The sequence below is a fragment of the Hylobates moloch genome, unplaced genomic scaffold (assembly GCF_009828535.3).
Source record: "Hylobates moloch isolate HMO894 unplaced genomic scaffold, HMol_V3 SCAFFOLD_16, whole genome shotgun sequence".
NCBI classification, from domain to species: Eukaryota; Metazoa; Chordata; class Mammalia; order Primates; family Hylobatidae; genus Hylobates; species Hylobates moloch.
The window spans coordinates 61,157,801-61,176,943 of NW_026652291.1; the positions used below are offsets into that span (position 1 = coordinate 61,157,801).

Here is a 19,143-nt window from a genome sequence, read left to right on the forward strand (position 1 = left end):
CCATCACACAATTCAGTCAATCAGAAGAGAAGCTGGTAGGAGAGTTCAACGGGGCATGAAGAAAGGGAGAGAACAGCAATAGTTCTGCCATACAGAACTCAGTCCATCTTGAGGTTAACATAGATATACCGGATGAACTTTAGGGAAGAAAAAAAGGAGATGGTGCCCAGCATGAGGAAGAAGACATAACCAGTGAGTAAGGAGTAGCCGAAGAACTCTACTGTCTGTACTGCCCCAGACATGTTGGAGCGCCGGGCATAATAGAAAACTGAGTAGAGGAAGATGAAGAGGCCGGTGGAGCCAACACTCAGCACAGATCGCCACCACCAGCGGTAATCCTCCCCAGACAACTGGAAGTAGGTGAGTGCAATGGAGATGCAAGCCCCCACACTCAGCAGGATGGCGAAGACAAAGAAGAGGATGCCGTACAAAGTGTACTGCTCCCGACCCCATACTGTGGCAAAGATGTAGTACAGCTCCACAGAGATGGCACTGTGAAGAAAAGAGATGATACACAGCATTAAAGGGCTGTGCACCATCAGCACAGTGGCTGGGCTGAAATCCAGCCCCCACCCTCTCCCATGTTGCTGGGTCATTGTGAAAAGTGAGTTCACTCCACTCTCTGTCCCAGATCTCCTGGCTTCATGGGGATTTTTTGCCTATGATTAGCTGCTCTCACTTCAAGAATATCTTCCCTAATAGATTGAGGGCAGGGATCTTGTCCATTTTACTTTCCACTTCATTCTTTGCCAGGCACAAAGAGATATTCAACAAAGTAAATGGGTCATCAAATGGGCTTTAAACCCCACATGATGTCCATAGACATTAAAGTCAGAAACCAGGAAGGTGAAGGGGGGGATGTCTCCGGAGAGCTGTGTAAGTGAGACACTCTCATATCATTCAAGCTCAGTCCTGCTTGGGGATAGGAGGAACCATTTAATAATCTCTGAATGGTACCAGTGAACCAGGGATCGATGGGTTGGGTTAGGGTACTGGATGAGTAGGGACAGGAAAAGTTGAGGTCAGGAACCTGAGAGTGATAGCCATGGAATAAAGGGAGGATACCTGAAAGGCAGGAAGCCTCCAACAGTCATGTGGATGACAGTAGACTTGTACCAGGGCTGGGGTGGAATCTCCCGGGCGATGTTCTTGGTGCGACAGGGTGCATCAAAGGGGCTGGCGTTGTTCTTCCCGAAGATGCCTCCAATGACAGTGAGGGGAAAGCCCACCAGCAGCCAAACCGTCAGAAGCAGCAGGATGGTTGTGGCTGGCAGAGCCTGTGTCGAACCATTGGCCCAATGCACTGAGTTCACCACACTCCACGTCAGGAAGAAAGGCACTGCAGGGATGGGCCCCCGGAGGGAGGGTCAACACTAGGAGCTACATCTCTAAGGGCACCCACTTACATCCAGGACCAAAAGGGGAGGGGGTTGAAGCAGCCTGCCACTCTAACGGCAGACTCATGCTCCTGGATGTCCCTGCAGAGTCGACTGCCTTCACCTTCACCTCCACCCTTTCAGGTCCCATTATTCTTTGCTCTGTTTTTTTTTTTTTTTTTTGAGACAGAGTCTCGCTCTGTCGCCCAGGCTGGAGTGCAGTGGCGTGATCTCTGCTCACTGCAAGCTCCGCCTCCCAGGTTCACGCCATTCTCCTGCCTCAGCCACCCGAGTAGCTGGGACTACAGGCGCCCGCCACCACGCCTGGCTAATTTTTTGTATTTTTAGTAGAGATGGGGTTTCACTGTGTTAGCCAGGATGGTCTCGATCTCCTGACCTCGTGATCTGCCTGCCTCAGCCTCCCAAAGTGCTGGGATTACAGGCATGAGCCACTGTGCCTGGCCTCTTTGCTTTTTATCTTACCAACACCACCCCCCAACCCGATGTCATTAAGGATCCAGGTAGCTACTACATAATCTGAGAGTAACACAAATCCATCTGTCTCCAGGGGCCTGTCTTGCCTTGGAGTTGGTAACTCCTAGCATGAGACATTCCTTTGGATTAAGGCCCTGTTTTCAGAAAGCCTTGGTTCAAATATAAATGTGATGGGATATAAATCAGACACATAGAATTGGGAACAAGAAGGGTTCACAACAGAGACTACTACTGCCTTTGAAAGGGCAATCTGGTTTGAAAGCCTAGAGTGGGCCCACCTTCAAAATAAAAATTCAAGGGTGTTATTTTAGTGTAATGGGTGAGAATACAAGTCAGACTGCTGAAACCTAGTTCACTACTTTTTAGGAGTGTAATCTCAGACAAGTTACTTAAGCAGCCTTTAGTTCAGTTTCCTCATCTGTGGAATGGAAATATTACCTACTTCACACAGTTATTGCTGAGTGCTTACGACACTGCCTAGGACATTTTGAGGGCTTAATAATTTTAAACTATTCAAAAGAAATGCATTCTTGTCTTTTTTGGTTTTCTTCTTTCTTTTACAATATTCCTTCCCTTCAAGCCTCATCCTGACTCTATCCCAAGTTCTATGATGTGTTCTTTTTTTTTTTTGAGACAGTCTCACTCTGTCACCCCAGCTACAGTGCAGTGGTGCAATCATGGCTCACTGTAGCCTCAACCTCCCTGGCTCCCCAGGCTCAAGCAATCCTCCTGCCTCAGCCTCCTAAGTAGCTGGAATTACAGATGTGAACCACCATGCCCGGCTAATTTTTTGTTATAGAGAGAGGGTCTCACTATGTTGCCTAGGCTTGTCTCAAACTTTTGGGCTCAAGTGATCCTCTGGCCTCGGTCTCCCAAAGTGCTAGGATTACAGGTGTGAGCCACTGTGCCCAGCCACAATGTGTTCTTCATTCCTAAGTCCAGAAAGGCCCACCAGGGAAAGGAAAGTCCTCACCAGAGAAGAGACTGGTGGTGAGAATGATGTTCCACACCCAGCGCTCGCCTCCAATCTGCCGGTAGAAGTGGCTGGACACGTAGCCAGAGATGCAGCAGGTCAGGGCATACAACAAGATGGCTGCTGAGTTAATGGCCCCATGACGGTGCACATTGAACATGCCCAGCAGTGCCATGACAATAATGCCTGCAGGATGGTAGTGGAAAGCCCAAGTTAGGCCTCACCTGTGTCTCTTCTACCAATTTCAGAGGAATCAGCCCCCCTTCTCCCAGACCCAGGGCCTCCAGCAAAACAATCTCCCCCAGTTTTGCTATCCAGAAAATCTACAATAGAATACGCACATTCTTGCTAGAGCCACCCTATCCCTTAGGTCTGCCCCTCTGGATAGAAAAGATCCACAGACCTTTTCTGAACAAACTCCCTACCTAGTTCTACCCCATGAGATAAATCCCCAATTCATTTTTATCACCTCACCAGTGCCAAGGGCCAGGAACTGGGCGCCCACGCCAAGCACAGCACAGAGCAGACCACGGTATGGGGGGAAGCGGAAGACATCTGTATGGATAATTTTCCAGCCATTGTCACCCTGGTCAAAGTCATCACCAGAACCTGCAGAGGTGGTCTCCTCATCTAAGTTGTACCGAGCCAGGTCATTCCGAAGCACACGCATAAGAATGACAGCCACAAAACCCACCAGTAAAAACACAAGCACCATGGAGTTGATGATGGACAACCAATGGATTTCCAGTGTTCGAGGAAAGAAACCACTATCGTCACCACGGCGCCTGTCACTCCGACGCTCCACTGAAGTCTCAGACCAGCGCACACTATAAGTGTGGGTAAGGCCTAGGAACTCGTCAGGTCGTAACCCATCCAAGCTGTGGGGCTTGACGTCCCGTACTGAAACATTGGCAAATATAATTCGGTCTCCATGGAATTCTAGGTGGAAGTCCAAATGGGTCCAGAGTCCTATCTTGTGGCTGTGTGGCAGGAAGCCACTCTCCTCCATGTAGCCCACAAAGCCCCGGATTGGCAAGTCATCTACCACAAATTCAAAGTAGTACAGTTCTTCAATGGCCTGGCGCAGCTGCTCCACCTATAAAGAGCAAGTCAGGAATTGGTCACACAAGATCTCCCCAGGCACAGAGTTAGAGCAAAGTTTCTCACCTTCAGCATTACTGATATTTTGGGGTGGATAATTCTTTTTTTTCGAGATGGAGTCTTGCTCTGTCACCGAGGCTGGACTGCAGTGGTGCAATCTTGGCTTAGTGCAACCTCCGCCTCCTGGGTTCAAACAATTCTCCTGCCTCAGCCTCTTTTTTTTTTTTTTTTTTTTTTGAAGAGGGGGAGTCTGGCTCTGTCGCCCAGGCTGGAGTGCAGTGGCGCAATCTCGGCTCACTGCAAGCTCCGCCTCCCGGGTTCACGCCATTCTCCTGCCTCAGCCTCTCCGAGTAGCTGGGACTACAGGCGCCCGCCACCACGCCCGGCTAATTTTTTTGTATTTTTAGTAGAGACGGGGTTTCACTGTGGTCTCGATCTCCTGACCTCGTGATCCGCCCGCCTCGGCCTCCCAAAGTGCTGGGATTACAAGCGTGAGCCACCGTGCCCGGCCAGCCTCAGCCTCTTGAGTAGCTGGGATTACAGGCGCCCACCACCACACCCAGCTAATTTTTGTATTTTTAGTAGAGACAGGGTTTCACCATGTTGGCCAGTCTGGTCTCAAATTCCTGACCTCGTGATCCGCCCGCCTTGGCCTCCCAAAGTGCTGGGATTGGTCGGGTGTGGTGACTCACGCCTGTAATCCCAGCACTTTGGGAGGCTGAGGTGGGCGGATCACGAGGTCAGGAGATCGAGACCATCCTGGCTAACACGGTGAAACCCCGTCTCTACTAAAAATACAAAAATTAGCCGGGCGTGGTGGCTAGTAGCCCAGTAGTAGTCCCAGCTACTCGGGAGGCTGAAGCAGGAGAATGGTGTGAACCCGCAAGGTGGAGCTTGCAGTAAGCCAAGATTGCACCACTGCACTCTAGCCTGGGCAACAGAGCAAGACTCCGTCTCAAAAAAAAAAAAAGTGCTGGTTTTACAGGAGTGAGCCACCACACCCGGCCTGGGGTGGATAATTCTTTGTCATAGTGGGGTTATCCCGTGCACTGTAGGATGTAGCTTTCCTGGCCTCTTCCCATTCCATGCTGGTAGTACCCCCCAGCTGTAACAACAAAAAATGTCTCCAGACATTGCTAAATGTCCCTTGGGGGACAAAACTGTTCCCTGTTGATAATCACTGGATTAGACTCTAGTATGTTTAGAGTCTCCAAAAAAGAGCAAGTATGACTTGACAGGGTTAAGGCCTAGAAAAAGGAGAGCGGTGAGGTATAAGGAGGTCTGGAGTGGACTAAGGAGAGAAGTACCAGGATTCACTAAAGAAAAAGCATGACAGGGAAGGTTAGGTAGAGACTACAGGAAACAGTTAAGAAACAGCCAAGAGGTAGGCATGGAAGGAAACAGAACTATGTAGGACTGACAGTTGGGACCTCATGACCAACAGAGAAGCTTGCAGTAAGAAACCCTGGGCTCTGATATCAGTTCTGCAATTCACTGTCCATGTAATCTTGAAAAAAGTAACTTCTGAGCAAGTATGTATCTTAGTCAACTGAATTAGAATAGCATCACCTGCCCTGCCTGCCACACTGGGTTGTATTGTATTTAGAATCAAATCAGACAATTTCCATAAAGGTACCCTGAACCATAAATGTAAGGCACTGTTAGTCTCTGGGAAGGAGGGAGGGCTACGTGATAGCCAATGTGGAGAGGCTGACCTGTGCAGAACTGAGCTGCATGTGGCACAGAATTCTCTTCTCCACGTTTTCCCGAAAGCGGATCTCATACAAAGACTCAGCCATTCGGTCTCCATCCAGCACTTCACCCAAGCTAAGGCTTTTGTGACGTATCTTCTCAGGGCAGCAGACTGGAAGCTGATAGTAGTGGTAAGTTTCCTGAGGGTTATGGTAGGGTCCCACTTTGTTGACATATAGAATGACAGGGTCGCCGGCCTTGTAGTGTGTCACGCCTTCCACCCCTGGCCCATGGCCTGCGCCCAGCAACAGTATCAGGATTGGCAACCACTGGCAGCTCCAACTTCGAGGGTTCCCTACGACTGTCATCCTTAAGGCAGTGGAACCTGTTTGGGGGAATCCTTAGGTTATAGAAACCAGGGAGGTTACAGAAACCCCAGGTCAGGTGCCTCGAACTGAGGTCCCCTGGCTCCACTTGCTCCCATTGGCCCCCTCCCTGCCCCACCCTACCCCACGTTTCTCTATCCCAAAGACCCCGCTCCACCTCTGCTCTCTCATCCTCCCAACCTGGGGTTCACCCCTCCCGCAGCCCGTCCGGCCCGGGGCCTCTACTACGCGCCCTGGCCCGTTTCCATGGCAACGCCGCGCGGTCTCGCACCTCGGCTCCCTTCCCGCCACAGCCCCGGGGTCCTCACAGCGCGGGAAGGGCTGGCCGAGGCGGCGCCAGCGGCCTCCGCGCCCCAGTAGCTGCCCTTGGGCTCCTGCTGGGGTCTCTCCCACAGCGGCGCGGTAGCGGCGGGTTGGAGAGGACCGGCCGACCGACTTCCACGGGGTTGCCCGCTGCTGCGCCTGACAGCGGCGGCTGCGGCCACACGGCGCTGGACACCGCTCTGGCTTACTCAAGAACTCCTCGCTGCGCCTTCTCCATCTGGAGGCCCGGCCCAGCTCCGGAGACCCCGTGAGGCTCGGCTTGCCCCGCCCGTCCTCGGCGAGGCGGGGGTCCTCCCGGCGATCAGCAGCGCGGCCCGGGACACGTCAGTCTTACCACTTCCGCCCTCACCGGCGGGGACCTCAGCCTGGCTGAAAGCTCCTTGCCTGGAACGCAGAGGGCCTTCGCTGCTGCGGCCCCTGGGGACCCCTTCGCGACGGCTTCCCGGGGAGGGGGCTGAGGCCTGGCAGCGAGGACCCTGACCCCTCTTCGGGAGAGGAGCGGCTGCTAGGCCGCTCGCTTGCCCCTGGAAAGATTTGGGGTTTGAGAGCTCTTGGCCAGGAGGCTCGCGCTGGCCAAGGCCCAAGAGCTGTACCCGCGGGACGAGACTAGCGAGGGCCGGGGAGATGGAGCGCAGGCGGCGGCTGGGTTCGAAGCACTTGCCGGCTGAACCACCTGCTGCTGAGGCTGAGCCCTGAGAGGCGGTTCGTGGCCCCCCAACCGGGGAAGGGGCGAAGTTTTGGGCATCTCTGCCATGCAAGAGTCCCAACGTCTGAATCTCACCTCACTCCTCTCCCACCTGTCATGAATGGCCCGCTCCAAAGTAATAAATATGTAATAGGAATGTCTTCCCGAGGCTGTGCTGGAGACTTCCCTGGCCGCACAGTGACCATTCAGTGCCCCACGATAAGCAAAGCGAAACCCAGTCTGGCGCAGAGGCGCGCAAGGAGAGAGGTCTGTCCTTTCACTCTGTGAGTTGGGCAGCTTCACACGGTTATTGTTAACTGGCGGTAAAGTATCTCGCGGTCCGTTAGTCTATGTTTTTGTTCTTATTGATCATTGTGTATGTCTTTGGGCTTCTATTAACTTTGTATGTCAGATTATTTTGAAAAAGTTTACCCTTGTGTTTGTCTCAGCTATTTTAAAGGGGATCTGCCGTCTAGGGAGTTCCCCTTGAAAATCGGACCTTTGAGCAGTGACTTTTGTTTTGCCACCTGGGAGCAACGTGTAAGGAAGTGGACTTAAGGTTCTCTCTCCCCAGGGGAAGAGGCACAGCGGAAAAATCACAAGTGACTTCTGGCCTGAAAAGCCCTTAATTTAGCTGCTTCTACAATTACTGCCCTTTCTGACTCAGTTCTTTCCCTGCAGACATAGGTGAGGTTTAAAGAAGTAGATGGTGGAGTTTTTTTAGACAATCAGTGAATTTTGTAATTAGAAAAAGAACTGAGGTCGGGCGCGGTGGGCTCACGCCTGTAATACCAGCACTTTGGGAGGCCCAGGCGGGCAGATCACCCGAGGTCGGGAGTTCGAGACCAGCCTAACATGGTGAAACCCCGTCTCTACTAAAAATACAAAAAAATTAGCTGGGCGTGGTGGCGGGCCCCTGTAATCCCAGCTACTTGGGAGGCTGAGGCAGGAGAATCGCTTGAACCTGGGAAGCGGAGGTTGTAGTGAACCAAGATCAGGCCATTGCACTCCAGTCTGGGCAACAGAGCGGGACTCCATCTCAAAAAAAAAAAAAAAGAAAAAGAAAAAAGAACAAGAACTGAGAGTGGCTTAGAATCATCTCTAACTGACAACCACCTGGTCTCTAAAGCCAGAAACTTGGGCCTCTTTCTCTATATCTTCCCGCTCAGATATCAGTGTCACCAAGCCCTCTCCACTTATTTCCTGAATATCTTCCAGATGCTTGCCTCCACTTCTTTGGTTCAGGCTCCATCTTCTCTCACTTAAACTACCATGAGAACCACCTTGCTAGTCTCCTAGTCACCTTCCCCCTGGGTCATTTTTCACACTGCTACTGGAAAGTTTTTCTTTTTTAAAATCAGGATTCTCAGGGGAGGGGGTGCCTCGTCATCAGCATTTTCTTTTTTTAAAAAAGCAAGCACTGAGGCCGGGCGCAGTGGCTCACTCCTGTAATTCTAGCACTTTGGGAGGCCGAGGCGGGTGGATCACCTGAGGTCAGGAGTTCAAGACCAGCCTGGCCAACATGGTGAAACCCCATCTCTACTAAAAATACAAAAAAATTAGCCAGGCATGGTGGCTCATGGCTATAATCCCAGCTACTTGGGAGGCTGCGGCAGGCTAATCGCTTGAACCCAGGAGGCAGAGGTTGCAGTGAGCTGAGACTGCACCATTGCACTCCAGCCTGGGCAACAAGAACCAAACTCTGTCTCAAAAAAATAAGCACTGATTTTGATGTATATCCAGATTATATGAGCATACAAGGTAGAGTCAAAATAGCCTGGCATATGAGACCGCTCAGACCTGGATCCTAATTACTTCTCAAGGTACATTCCCCTTCTGGAACCCTATCCTGTATTCAAATAGAAATACTGAATATCATTCTCGAGCCTGCAAGCCTCATATTGTTCCTCCTGCCTAAACCACCCAATCTCCTATTCCCTACTTATCTTTTTTTTTTTTTTTTTTGAGATGGAATCTCGCTCTGTTGCCCAGGCCGGAGTGCAGTGGTGTGATCTGTGCTCACTGCAAGCTCCGCCTCCCAGGTTCACGCCATTCTCCCGCCTCAGCCTCCCCAGTAGCTGGGACTACAGGTGTCCGCCACCATGCCTGGCTAATTTTTGCTTTTGTATTTTCAGTAGAGACGGGGTTTCACAGTGTTAGCCAGGATGGTCTCGATCTCCTGACCTCGTGATCTGCCCGCCTTGGCCTCCGAAAGTGCTGGGATTACAAGTGTGAGCCACTGCGCCCGGCCTTTTTTTTTTGAGACAGAGTCTCACTGTCAACCAGGCTGGAGTGCAGTGGCATGATCTCAGCTCACTGCAACCTCCACCTCCCGAGTTCAAGGGATTCTCCTGCCCCAGCCTCCCAAGTAGCTGGGACTACAGGCGCGCACCACCATGCCTGGCTAATTTTTGTATTTTTTAGTAGAGACGGGGTTTCACCATATTGGCCAGGCTGGTCTCGAACTCCTGACTTCATGATCCGCCCGCCTCGACCTCCCAAAGTGCTGAGATTACAGGCATGAGCCACTGCACCCGGCCTTATCCTTTTCTTTGAACAGTGCAAATGTCACCTTCTCTATAAAGCCTTCCCTTACATCTCCTCCCAGGTTTGTTTATAGCATGTGTCACTGTAGTGTTATTTTACTTCTTATATGTCTGTCTCCCTTGCTAATTTCAAACTCCTCAAGGGAAGACTGTAATTTATTCATCTCTGTTTCCTCCGGACCTAGCAGTGTTTAACTCCTCACAGGAAGACTGTAATTTATTCATCTCTGTTTCCTCAGGACCTAGCAGTGTTTTTGTATACATTAGGCAGCTTAATACATGATCCTTGCATGAACTGGTTTACCCCCTGTACATGAGAGACTAGAGTTGCCACCAAGTTACCTATCCGGGGGCCAGCTTGTGGGATCAGATGGGCAGGATTGGGTGGGCCCCCTTACCATGGTGTGCCCTGGAAAACTGCTCATCTTGCTAGATTGAGGATGTAGAGCTGGCTTCCAACAGAACTTTGGAACCATCCTGCCAGCAAGGTCAGACTGTCAATAAATGGGAATTTATTGCATGCCTGTGGCATAATCTGTTCTTGAAGTATTTGTTCTGTTTTGGAGGATGGAAGATATGAGAATTTGGATTCTTCCCTTGTTCTTTCCTCTGCCCCTCTGTCCCCCACTAATATAGTTTGGATAGTTATCCCTGCCCAAATATCATGTTGAAATGTAATCCCCAGTGCTGTAGGTGGGCCCTGGTGGGAGGTTTTTGGATCATGGGGGCGGACCCCTCATGGTTTGGTGTAGTATTCACCGTATGAGTTCTCACAAGATCTGGTTGTTTAAAAGCGTGTGGCACCTCCCCCACAACTCTCTCTCTCACTCCCATTCTCACCATGTGATGTCCCTGCTTCGCCTTCACTTTCCGTTTTGATTATAAGCTTCCTGAGGCCTCCCGAGAAGCTGAGCCAGCACCATGCTTCCTATACAGCCTGTAGAACAGTGAGCCAATTAAACCTCTTTTCTTTTTCTTTTTCTTTTTTTTTTTTGAGATGGAGTCTTGCTCTGTCGCCAGGCTAGAGTGCAGCCGTGTGATCTTGGCTCACTGCAACCTCCCCCTCCCGGGTTCAAGTGATTCTCCTGCCTCAGCCACCAGAGTAGCTGGGACTACAGGCACGCACCACCATGCCCAGCTAATTTTTGTATTTTTAGTAGAGATGGGTTTTCACCATGTTGGCCAGGATGGTCTTGATCTCTTGACCTTGTGATCTGCCTGCCTAATTTGGCCTCCCAGAGTGTTGGGATTACAGGCGTGAGCCACTGCACCCGGCCTAAACCTCTTTTCTTTACAAACTACCCAATCTCACGTTTTTGTTTGTTTTTGTTTTTGAGACAGGGTCTCACTTTGTTACCCAGGCTGGAGTGCAATGGTACTATCTTGGTTCACTGCAGCCTTCACCTCCCAGGCTTAAGTGATCCTCTTGAGTAGCTGAGACTATAGGCACATGCCACCACACCTAGCTAATACTGGTATTTTTCGTAGAAATGGGTTTTTGCTGTGTTGCCCAAGCTGGTCTTGAACTCCTGGGCTCAGGTAATCCACCTGCCTTGGCTTCCCAAAGTGTTGGGATTACAGGCGTGAGCCACTGTACCCGGCCTCAGGAATTTCTTTCTTTTTTTTTTTTTTTTGAGATGGAGTGTTTCTCTGTCACCAGGCTGGAGCGCAGTGGTGCGATCTCGGCTCACTGAAACCTCGAACTCCCTGGTTCAAGTGATTCTCCTGCCTCAGCCTCCCAAGTACCTGGGATTACAGGCATGCAACACCACGCCCAGCTAATTTTTGTGTCTTTAGTAGAGACAGCTTTCACCATGTTGGCCAGGCTGGTCTCGATCTCCTGACCTCGTAATCTGCCCGCCTCAGCCTCCCAAAATGCTGGGATTATAGGCATGAGCCACCACGCCCAGCCTGGTATTTCTTTATAGCAATGCAAGAACGGCCTAATACCCACCATGGAAAATCTTTTTTTTTGTTTTGTTTTTTTTTTTTGGTTTTTTTTGAGACAGAGTCTCACTCTGTCACCCAGGCTGAAGTGCAGTGGCGCGATCTCTGCTCACTGTAAGCTCTGCCTCCCGGGTTCACACCTTTCTCCCGCCTCAGCCTCCCGAGTATCTGGGACTACAGGCACCCGCCACCATGCCTGGCTGGTTTTTTTTTTTTTTTTTTGTATTTTTAGTAGAGACGGGGTTTCACTGTTTTAGCCAGGATGGTCTCGATCTCCTGACCTCGTGATCTCGCCTCAGCCTCCCAAAGTGCTGGGATTACAAGCTTGAGCCACCGTGCCCAGCCTTTTTTTTGTTTGTTTAGACAGAGTCTTGCTCTGTTGCCCAGGCTGGAGTGCAGTGGCATGATCTCAGCTCACTGCAACCTCTGCCTTCTGGCTTCAAGAGATTCTCCTGACTCTGCCTCCCAAGTAGCTGGGACTACAAGCGCCTGCCACCACACCCAGCTAATTTTTGTATTTTTAGTAGAGATGGGTTTCACCATGTTGGTCAGGCTGGTCTTGAACTCCTAACCTCAAGCAATCCACCAGCCTTGGCCTCCCAAAGTGCTGGGATTACAGGCGTGAGCCACTGCGCCCAGCTACAAAATCTTAAATCTAAATAACTCCTCTGTGAGCACAACCTCCTGTTCTTCTCTTTCTCTCAATTCCTACCAAACTTGTTTTTCCATTCCAGTGACACCTGCAACTCCTCCTCCTGCCCCTTTGGCCAGTTTCTAGCTTGTCTTCTGTGTCAGCTGCCTTGCTGTAAAGAAATACCTGAGACTGGGTAATTTATAAGAAAAGAGCTTTAATTGGCTGTGGTTCTGCAGGCTGTACAGGAAGCATAATGCTGGCATCTGCTTCTGAGGAGGCCTCAGGAAGCTTACAATCATGGCAGAAGGTAAAGGGGAAGCAAGCATCTCACATGGTGGAAGCAGGAGCAAGAGGGCAAAGGGGGAGGTGCTACACACTTTTTAAAATGACATCTCATGATAACTCACTGCAAGAGGGTGGTGCTAAACATTCATCAGCAACCCACCTCCATGATCCAGTCACCTCCCACCAGGCCCCACCTCCAACATTGCAGATTACAACTGACCATGAGATTTGGGTGGGGACACAGATCCAAACCATATAATCTGTTGCAGGAAGTCAGGGACCCCAAACGGAGGGACTGGCTGAAGCCATGACAGAAGAACGTGGATTGTGAAGATTTCATGGACATTTATTAGTTCCCCAAATTAATACTAATTAATACAAATTAATACAAATATAATACTTTTATAATTTCTTATGCCTGTCTTTACTGCAGTCTCTAAACATAAACTGTGAAGATTTCATGGACACTTATCACTTCCCCAGTCAATACCCTTGTGATTTCCTATGCCTGTCTTTACTTTAATCTCTTAATCCTGTCATCTCGTAAGCTGAGGAGGATGTATGTCGCCTCAGGACCCTATGATAATTGCGTTAACTGCACAAATTGTAGAGCATGTGTGTTTAAACAATATGAAGTCTGGGCACCTTGAAAAAAGAACAGGATAACAGCAATGTTTAGGAAACAAGAGAGATAACCTTAAACTCTGACCTCTGGTGAGCTGGGCGGAACAGAACCATATTTCTCTTCTTTCAAAAGCAAATGGGAGAAATATTGCTGAATTCTTTTTCTCAGCAAGGAACATCCCTGGGAAAGAGAATACATGCTTGAGGGTGGGTCTCTGAAATGGCCCCCTTGGGTGTGGCCATCTTCTATGGTCGACACTGTAGGGGTGAAATAAATCCCAGTCTCCCATAGTGCTCCCAGGCTTATTAGGAAGAGGAAATTCCTGCCTAATAAATTTTGGTCGGCCAGGCACGGTGGCTCACGCTTGTAATCCCAGCACTTTGGGAGGCGGAGGCAGGCAGATCATGAGGTCAGGAGATCGAGACCACGGTGAAACCCTGTCTCTACTAAAAATACAAAAAAAAAATTAGCCGGGTGTGGTGGCAGTGCCTGTAGTCCCAGCTACTCGGAGAGGCTGAGGCAGGAGAATGGCGTGAACCCAGGAGGTGGAGCTTGCAGTGAGCCGAGATCGCACTACTGCACTCCAGCCTGGGTGACAGAGCAAGACTCCATCTCAAAAAAAAAAAAAAAAAAAATTTTGGTCAGATCAGTTGCTCTTAAAACCCTGTCTCCTGATAAGATGTTATCAATGACAATGGTGCCCGAAACTTCATTAGCAATTTTAATTTCGCCCTGGTCCTGTGGTCCTGTGATCTTGCCCTGCCTCCATTTGCCTTGTGATATTCTACTACCTTGTGAAGTATGTGATCTTTGTGACTCACACCCTATTCGTACACTCCCTCCCCTTTTGAAAGTCCCTATTAAAAACTTGCTGGTTTTGCGGCTTGTGGGGCATTACGGAATCTACCGACATGTGATGTCTCTCCCGGATGCCCAGCTTTAAAATTTCTCTCTTTTGTACTCTGTCCCTTTATTTCTCAAACTGGCTGACGCTTAGGGAAAATAGAAAAGAACCTACGTGACTATTGGGGCAGGTTCCCTGATAATCTTCCTTACCCATGCAGCTTAGATTCCGCATTCCATCATTTCAGCCACATTATTCTTGCATATGTTCTTGATGCCCCTCTCCCATTGTTTCATTGCAGCTGCCAAGCAAAACCCTAAATCATCCATCAACATTCAAGTACCTATAACCAAGATGCTAAAAGAATCACAACACTATACGTGTCTATGGACAAGTTGTTTTCCAACCTCAGTTGGGCCCTCAATGCTGCCCATTTTCTAAACCAGCTCTTTTCTCCACATTTCATCTGTCTTCTCATCATTTGACCTCCCTATATAGCTTAGTGGGAGATGCAAGCAAGAGAAGCAATTACAGACACTATGTTAGGTGCTGTGACAGACAAAGTATTGGGCCTGTGGGAGCACCCAGGAAGAAGGAATATCTAACTGAAGCTTGAGCAGTCAGTTAAGCCTTCTTTAAAACAGCTCCACTGGGCGCGGTGGCTCACGGCTGTAATCGCAGCACTTTGGGAGGCTGAGGCAGGCGGATCACCTGAGGTTGGTAGTTCGAGACCAGCCTGACCAACATGGAGAAACCCCGTCTCTACTAAAAAATACAAAATTAGCCAGGCGTGGTGGTGCATGCCTGTAATCCCAGCTACTTGGGAGGCTGAGGCGGGAGAATGGCTTGAACCCGGGAGGTGGAGGTTGCAGTGAGCCGAGATCGTACCATTGCACTCCAGCCTGGGCAACAAGAGCGAAACCCCATCTCAAAACAAAAACAAAAACAGACCGGGCGCGGTGGCTCACGCCTATAATCTCAGCACTTTGGGAGGCCGAGGCAGGCGGATCACCTGAGGTTGGGAGTTCAAGACCTGACTGACCAACATGGAGAAACCCCGTCTCTACTAAAAATACAAAATAGCTAGGTGTGGTGGTGCATGCCTGTAATCCCAGCTACTAGGGAGGCTGAGGCAGAAGAATCGCTTGAACCTGGCAGTTGGAGGTTGTAGTGAGCCGAGATCATGCCATTACACTCCAGCCTGGGCAACAAGAGCAAAACTCCGTCTCAAAAACAAAAACAAAAAACAAAACAGCTCCTATGCCAAGTTCTCAAGGAAGATTTGGAGTTTGCCACAAATACAGAAAAGCAGTTGTGGATCATTATGTGTGTGTTAAAAAATAAAACTGGGGAGGTAAGCAGGATCAGACTTAAAGCTGTGTGAAAGAATTTGGATGGACTTGATCCTAAAGAGAATGGGGAGACACTGAATTGTTTCAAATGTTAATAAAATCAGATTTATGCTTTGGACTTGGGATAGACAGACTGGAGGGGAGCAGAAGGCTGGCTGGGGCCATCTGTTCGATGATGGAGGCGTGAACTAAGGGAGTAGCAGTGGGCTCAGAAAGCCATGAGAATATTATCAAAGATAATCAGGAGGTATAAGGGATAGGATTTGGTGATAGACTGAATGTAGGGACTGAGGCAGGAGGGTCTGGGATGACATTTGAGTGTCTAAATTAAGGGTGATTAGTGTACAACTCACAGAAAAGTCTGAGAGAAGAAAATAAGTTCAATTATTGATATGGTAAGTTTGAGATGGACATGGTAAGTTCCATGCCTGGGGCAGACATGGCCATTTAATACTGGCTGCTCTATCTAAACTCCAGATGTATGGGATGGAGATGAAATTAGGAGCAGTCAGCATAAATGTAGTAGTGACATCATGGGTGTGGACAAGATTAAGGGAGGATGTGAAGGTTTGAGAAAATAAAGCTTGTGATAGGACACTTGGGATATGATTAAGGGATGGATGGAGAAAGATATAACTTCGGTGAAGGCTGAGGAATGACCAGGATATGGAGGAAAACTAGAGCGTTCTGGCTCATGGAAGATAAGGATGCATTTCAAGGTTAGATTTTCCTAGAACATGTTCAATACCTTATAATTGTAGTATTTTCACACTCATATTTCTCATGCTGCATTATAAGCTCTAGGATCATAGTGTCCCTATTGGCCTCATTGAACTAAGGGGGCTGCAATGGGCTCGGAAAGCCTTGAGTGTGTCATTAAAGAGATGAGTAGGAGATAGCAGAGACAGGATTTGATGAAAGATTATATGCAGGGATTGAGGAAGGAGGAAGGGTCTGGCGTGACATTTGGGTGACATTTTATCCAAGTATTCAGCACACTGTCGGGTACTTAGTAGGTACTCATATATCAGTGAACGGGCTGATCTTTAGGAGTTTCACCAGACTGTGGAAGGTGCCTCTGGGAATGAGTATGTTTCCAACTGCACTTCATTCTCAAGTTTTGTGGCCAACGATGGATAGGAGGTGGATTGTGATGTATTCGGAACATGGGACCTTGAGGAGTTCCGTAACCAAAAGGAGAAAGTAACAACAGCCAGTGGAGACAAAAAGAACTGCTTCTCTTTCTTTCCCCCTCCAAGTTCCTAGTGGAGGGCTGAGCCCAGCATCCCAGACTCGTGTGACTATATAGGGAAGCATTTGGAGACCTACTTCACTTTGATACCCTAGCCTTCGGCAGCTCAAGGTGTTGGCCTTTGGATAGGAGGCTTCCAAGTAGTAAAGCTCCCTGCTCTCAGCAAGCCCAACACCATGAGGAAGGGAGATGTCTTAGAGGCAGCACCAACCACCACAGCCTACCATTCCCTCATGGATGAATATGGTTATGAGGTGGGCAAGGCCATTGGCCATGGCTCCTATGGGACAGTATATGAGGCTTTCTACACAAAGAAGAAGGTCATGGTGGCAGTCAAGATCATCTCAAAGAAGAAGGCCTCTGATGACTATCTTAACAAGTTCCTGCCCCGTGAACTAGAGGTTGGAAAGGGGGCTAGAAGAGGGAACTGGAGCTTGGTACTAAGCTGCTTGAGGTTTCTCAGAAGGGGTATGGCCAGGAGGGGTGGGGCCAGAAACCCCTAAACCAGAACTGAATGTCTCACTAAGCAGCTAGGAAAATTTATGTAAGTTAAATCTCTTTCCCATCCACCCACTCACCTTCAGCCCCCCAAAAAGTAAAGGCACAAAACATAGCATTTGCCCACAGGCTACCAGTTCTCTGGGGTTGAGGGGTTGATCCTATTGCAAAGTCCTAAGTCAGTAGCTGAGGGTAGGAGATGGCTGGGAGTGCAGTCAGGGTTCTCCCTTCCCAGGTTTGATGGGTTCTTCTTCTGAGGTCAGGTAATGAAAGTCTTGCGGCACAAGTACCTCATCAACTTCTATCGGGCCATTGAGACCACATCTCGAGTATACATCATTCTGGAGCTGGCTCAGGGTGGTGACATCCTTGAATGGATCCAACACTACGGGGCCTGCTCTGAGCTCCTTGCTGGCAAGTGGTTCTCCCAGCTGACCCTGGGCATTGCCTACCTGCACAGCAAGAGCATCGTGCACCGGTAAGGGCGCTGCCACCCAGACTGCGGCCTTTGCCCTCAAGGGGGTTTTATGCACATCTCCCATTTCCTGCCCTTTTTTCCTCTTTTGAACTCCCTCCTCAATACCTAGGCCTGTTCATGCACTCTATTTTAATCATATGGTCAAGAATACTGATAAAGTACTCACTGTATGCAGAACATTTTATGAAATACAATGGTGAGCTCCCGGTGGTCCTCAGATACCATCCTCTCTCTCTCTCTCCCTACTTTGGGCTCTGCTCACAACTCCATGGCTTTCCTTCCTCTCTACCTTGTGCCCTCATAATGGTTTCTACCTCCCACTTCTGTCCTCATCTTTACCCTCTGACCCCTGGCCCTTCAGCTCCCAGTCTAAAACTAAGCCCTCTCCCCAGCCTCATGCCCAGCCTTTCTGCTTCTGGTAGGGACTTAAAGTTGGAGAACCTGTTGCTGGACAAGTGGAAGAATGTGAAGATATCAGACTTTAGCTTCGCCAAGATGGTGCCTTCTAACCAGCCTGTGGGTCGTAGCCCTTCTTACCGCCAAGTGAACTGCTTTTCCCACCTCAGCCAGACTTACTGTGGCAGCTTTGCTTATGCTTGCCCGGAGATCTTACGAGGCTTGCCCTACAACCCTTTCCTGTCTGACACCTGGAGCATGGGCGTCATCCTTTACACTCTAGTGGTCGCCCATCTGCCCTTTGATGACACCAATTTCAAAAAGCTGCTGAGAGAGACTCAGAAGGAAGTCACTTTCCCAGCTAACCATACCATCTCCCAGGAGTGCAAGGTACTGGCTACTTAAGGAGGGCTGAGCCCTCAGGGATGACCCACAGGGAGGGGTGAATATCCATCCTAGGTCACCCAACCTAGGCCTCCCAACCCTGGGGAAAGGGTCTTCCCACACCAGAGCCATCTCACACACTAGCTCCTGTCCTACAATACAGTATGGAAGGCATAAAGGGCCAACCACTAGGCTCCAAACCTTGCCTGATACACAGGTTCCAGCTTCTGTCTCTTTAGGCCAGAAGGGAAATATGGAAAGCATTCCTCCCAAGGAACTCTTCCCTTCCCCTCCAGGGAGTTAACTGCCTGGCTCTCCAAGATAATACCAGAGCCACACCCACTTTGACCAGAGTGGTATGATGGGCTATCCTGCTTCTTTCTTAGATCCAACTGCTCATTGCCTGTGTGGCACAATGGAGAAAAACTCAGGCAAGACCTCTCTCTCCCTGCTCTAGAACTTGATCCTCCAGATGCTACGCCAAGCCACTAAGCGTGCCACCATTCTGGACATCATCAAGGATCCCTGGGTTCTCAAGTTCCAGCCTGAGCAACCCACCCATGAGATCAGGCTGCTTGAGGCCATGTGCCAGCTCCACACCACCACTAAACAGCACTAATCCTTGGAAATTAGGACCTGAAAATGGCTGAAGGAGGGGGCTAAGAGAGGAGCAAAGCAGGGGGTCTTGGGCTAAAAATCCTTTATACCAAAAATAAATCCAAGTCCGATTTAGTTTCATCAACTAGGGTCAAAGACATTCTTTTCTCAAGGCAATCTTATAGCAGGGAACACTGCTGGGGTAAGAGATTTCTGCCCAGAGCCTGTAACCAATAATCTTGACACCGTGTTAAATCAATAGTGTAATTCATG

The 19,143-nt window shown here is 49.5% G+C and overlaps 2 protein-coding genes across 9 annotated transcripts; one reads left to right on the forward strand and one right to left on the reverse strand.

The window, feature by feature from the left end:
* Positions 1 to 98: 98 nt before the first annotated feature.
* TM9SF1 (transmembrane 9 superfamily member 1) lies at positions 99 to 17,918 on the reverse strand. Of its 7 annotated transcripts, XM_058429840.1 has the most exons (7): positions 17,660 to 17,918; positions 10,419 to 10,515; positions 5,661 to 6,022; positions 3,319 to 3,940; positions 2,845 to 3,030; positions 1,066 to 1,339; positions 99 to 492 (listed from the first exon to the last, which is right to left on the reverse strand). In XM_058429840.1, exons 3-7 carry the CDS (start codon positions 6,003 to 6,005, stop codon positions 99 to 101), a joined length of 1,821 nt encoding a protein of 606 aa, XP_058285823.1. In that variant the 5' UTR covers positions 6,006 to 6,022; positions 10,419 to 10,515; positions 17,660 to 17,918. The 7 variants fall into 7 exon arrangements, with proteins under 7 accessions (XP_058285823.1, XP_058285827.1, XP_058285825.1 ...); XM_058429844.1 differs by lacking the exon at positions 10,419 to 10,515; XM_058429842.1 differs by lacking the exons at positions 10,419 to 10,515; positions 17,660 to 17,918 and adding an exon at positions 6,682 to 6,748.
* Positions 15,957 to 18,981, forward strand: TSSK4 (testis specific serine kinase 4). Of its 2 annotated transcripts, none has more exons than XM_058429849.1 (4): positions 15,957 to 16,918; positions 17,279 to 17,493; positions 17,916 to 18,279; positions 18,660 to 18,882. In XM_058429849.1, exons 1-4 carry the CDS (start codon positions 16,694 to 16,696, stop codon positions 18,735 to 18,737), a joined length of 882 nt encoding a protein of 293 aa, XP_058285832.1. In that variant the 5' UTR covers positions 15,957 to 16,693; the 3' UTR covers positions 18,738 to 18,882. The 2 variants fall into 2 exon arrangements, with proteins under 2 accessions (XP_058285832.1, XP_058285831.1); XM_058429848.1 differs by having other exon boundaries at positions 15,963 to 16,918; positions 18,731 to 18,981.
* The last annotated feature ends 162 nt before the right edge of the window (positions 18,982 to 19,143 follow it).

What these genes read in the sequence shown, in the direction of transcription:
- TM9SF1 (XM_058429844.1), bottom strand. Translation starts at nt 6,005, where the DNA reads ATGACAGTCGTAGGGAACCCTCGAAGTTGGAGCTGCCAGTGGTTGCCA. An exon ending in TGCAGCTCAGTTCTGCACAG is followed by an intron (nt 3,941 to 5,660) that starts GTCAGCCTCTCC and finishes TGCTCTTTATAG; the next exon opens with GTGGAGCAGCTGCGCCAGGC. An exon ending in CACCACCAGTCTCTTCTCTG is followed by an intron (nt 1,340 to 2,844) that starts GTGAGGACTTTC and finishes CCATCCCTGCAG; the next exon opens with TGCCTTTCTTCCTGACGTGG.
- TSSK4 (XM_058429848.1), top strand. Translation starts at nt 16,694, where the DNA reads ATGAGGAAGGGAGATGTCTTAGAGGCAGCACCAACCACCACAGCCTAC. An exon ending in TCCTGCCCCGTGAACTAGAG is followed by an intron (nt 16,919 to 17,278) that starts GTTGGAAAGGGG and finishes TTCTGAGGTCAG; the next exon opens with GTAATGAAAGTCTTGCGGCA. An exon ending in AGCAAGAGCATCGTGCACCG is followed by an intron (nt 17,494 to 17,915) that starts GTAAGGGCGCTG and finishes TGCTTCTGGTAG; the next exon opens with GGACTTAAAGTTGGAGAACC.